The following is a 2,939-nucleotide window of genomic DNA, read 5'->3' as shown; positions in this document are numbered from 1 at the left end:
CTTGGCCTGGGTTCCCTCTCCAGACTGACTGTGAGATATCTTAGTGACATCACATGACAAACAAAGAGAATGATGACTTCAACAGTTGTCTTCTGAGAATCTAGAACTTTATATTCACTATTTATTGGGTGTTCCTACTGGAAGTAAAGACACTGACTTGCTAGGACAGGGACTTGTGGTCTGCTGTTCAGAACACTCCTGATGCTAGTGTAGCATCATGGCTAGTCAGAATGTAGAACAGGATTGTGAAACCAATGTGAGCCCAGGTGTTAATCAAGAGCCTGTAAGCAAGGACATCCCTAATTCTTCACCTGATTCAGAAGCAGATTCAAGAGAAGGTCTTGTGAGGCAAGATGATCAAGATGTGATACAAGATCCAGCCTTTGAAGAGAGACCCCCACCTGAAGACCAAAGCCAACATACAGCCAGTGAGGAAGATAACACCAACATCCTCAGTTTGCCCTTCCCCAGGAAGCTCTGGACCATTGTGCAGAATGAGGCATTCAAGTCTGTGAAGTGGACTGAGGAAGGAGACACCATAATGATTGAGGTAGACCTTTTCCAGAGAGAGGTCCTTCACCTCAAGGGGGCAAAGAAGATTTTTGAAACAGACAGCTTGAAGAGTTTTATTCGCCAGCTCAACATGTATGGGTTCAGGAAGATATGCCACGAGACCTCTGTGGTTTCCTCTGGAGAGAACAGGAGAATAATGGTAACATGCAAAGTACTTTTGTCCCATTTTTAATAACAGAAGCATATTCATATCTCCCCAGCCCATATCACAAATGATGTCAGTTCTTTACTTCCAAAGATAACTCTGTTTAGCAAGAGATGTTATTCACTAAAGGGTCAAAATGTAGACTTTGAATATAATGGCTTTGTTCTTAAATTACATAGGGCCCACCCAAAAGTATTCAGACAAGAAGAATGGCTATGAGATGCTAGATAATGGTGCATGCACGTGCACCAGTGTGTGTGTGTGTGTGTTTGTGTGTGTGTGTGTGTGTGTGTGTGTGTGCGCGCACACACATTACAATCTTAATTTACAAACTGTTTATCTTAATGACATCATGCCACAAGGCATAAGGATCCTTGCCAACTCAAGTTATTTTTCATCACAAACTAAGACACTGTGACTGGTGGTAGAAAGGATTGTGGGGATCAACATATGTTTCATCTCAGAATAGCTAAAATGTTCATTTTGTTTCAGATGTACCGCAACTTCAACTTTCAGAGAGATAAGCCCGGACTCCTTAAGTATATCTGGGGAAAAGAAGACCTAGTAAATCTTACCCACCAGGCTATCTGTGTACCTATTGTGCCTAGATCTGCTCAAGAGCCAATTTCCAAAAAAAAGAAGTTACCAACCAGATGTTCTCCACGATTCTATCATAAACCTGAGGAAGACAGTGAAGAGTCCAAGAAGAAAAGCTCTGATGACCAGGCACCCAAAGGAAATCAGGGCTTTGTATTCTCTACTGTATGGGCTATGAAAACTATTCCTGGATGTTCCCTAGAAAGGCAGTCTCCTGGGGAGTCAAGTAACCCAACTGCAGAAGACACCTCAGGCAATATTATATGTATGCCTCCAACTACTCCTCAAATTCAGGGCATGGAAGAAGTGCCCAGTGCTAGCTCATCATACCCCATTTTGGGTTCTATGATGTCTCTGTATAACAACTGTTGTTCTGTCCTATTGTCTGCCCTCTTAGAAAGGCCTACAAATGAATCCCCTGATGAAGAAGAGCAGGAAGGCTCCTCAGATTACAAGTGTGTAATCTGTGAGCCCATAAAGAATAGCCCTCGCTTATGAACTCACAGACCACTGAGACCAATAGAAAATTTTTTTTCCTAAGAATAAATCTATTTTTGGTATCAAAAAGATAAATCCCATAACGGCAAATAAATAATCTAAACTAGACTCCAGAGTCTATGTCCTATCTGACCCTCTGTACCATTCCGTATCCTTAGTTTTCCCAACCTTGGATTCACTTTGCCCTTTCATGAGAAGCAGCAATATTTTCACACCCTCAGCAAAGCATTCTGCCTGGTAGGGCAGAGAGCAAGCCTGGGAAGATCTGCTCCTCTGACACTTGCCTACTGGCTAGTGACCTGGTGGTGTCACCTTACACTACTCAGGTGCTGCTCCACACATGGCTCATCCCCTCCCTGCCCTTAGACGGTGAGCTCAGTGAGGTCCTAGTTACAGTCCTGTGTGCCCTGAAACCCCACCAATATGGATGAGCTGCTGCTTCTGCCTTTGCAGGTCAATGAGTTTTTGCTTAATGGCAGGCCCAGTGCAAGAACTGGGGTTTGGCTGACTTGTACCTGAGTCTGCAATTCAGGGAGACTCACTGGATAGGACGGTGGCATCTAGAGAAAGACACCCACAAGAGTGTGCTGACAGAGATGGCTGATGACGTCTAGAGAAAGGATACAAGATAGTGCTGACATAGATGGCCAAGCCAAAGGAAACACAAAGGAGGAAGGGTCACCTTAGCCTTGTCAAGGTATTGCAGCTCTGTAGGCTTGCATTAGAATAGAGATAGTCTTAGATCCCCTGATTGCCCTGCCTGTTGAAGTCACTGCTGCCAACACTAACCCTAATTTCAGCTGAGAAGCAGTTACAGAAAAGACTACATTGCTCCTTTTGATTAATAAAAGGCTGGGATGTTAGGCACAAAGGAAACTAGTTCCCATCTACCAAGTGGAGTCACTTCCATTCTCTCTGGCAAAATGGACAAATGATGCACAACAAAGCTCATGCTGGCCTGCAGGGCTACTTCAGTATTATAAATACCTATTTGCTGGGGAATATTATTTTAAGGTGTGTTACTTTTGTTTATGTTGCATTTGTTTAACTCTGTGAAGCTGTGTTACTGTGCCTGTCTAAAACACCTGACTGGTCTAATAAAGACCTGAATGGCCAATAGTGAAGC

General features: G+C 43.6%; 1 protein-coding gene across 1 annotated transcript; it reads left to right on the top strand.

The window, feature by feature from the left end:
* The first annotated feature begins 217 nt into the window (after positions 1-217).
* Hsfx4 (heat shock transcription factor family, X-linked member 4) lies at positions 218-1,813 on the top strand. The gene is made up of 2 exons (XM_052750233.1): positions 218-712; positions 1,211-1,813. Exons 1-2 carry the CDS (start codon positions 218-220, stop codon positions 1,811-1,813), a joined length of 1,098 nt encoding a protein of 365 aa, XP_052606193.1.
* The last annotated feature ends 1,126 nt before the right edge of the window (positions 1,814-2,939 follow it).

The sequence above is a fragment of the Peromyscus californicus genome, unplaced genomic scaffold (assembly GCF_007827085.1).
Source record: "Peromyscus californicus insignis strain IS unplaced genomic scaffold, ASM782708v3 Scaffold_10__1_contigs__length_136768540, whole genome shotgun sequence".
Lineage (NCBI taxonomy): Eukaryota > Metazoa > Chordata > Mammalia > Rodentia > Cricetidae > Peromyscus > Peromyscus californicus.
This window is presented reverse-complemented; position numbering and strand designations above follow the sequence as displayed.

Coding starts and splice junctions, on each gene's coding strand:
- Hsfx4 (XM_052750233.1), top strand. CDS start 218: ATGGCTAGTCAGAATGTAGAACAGGATTGTGAAACCAATGTGAGCCCA. Junction 713..1,210: donor GAGAGAACAGGAGAATAATG/GTAACATGCAAA, acceptor ATTTTGTTTCAG/ATGTACCGCAACTTCAACTT.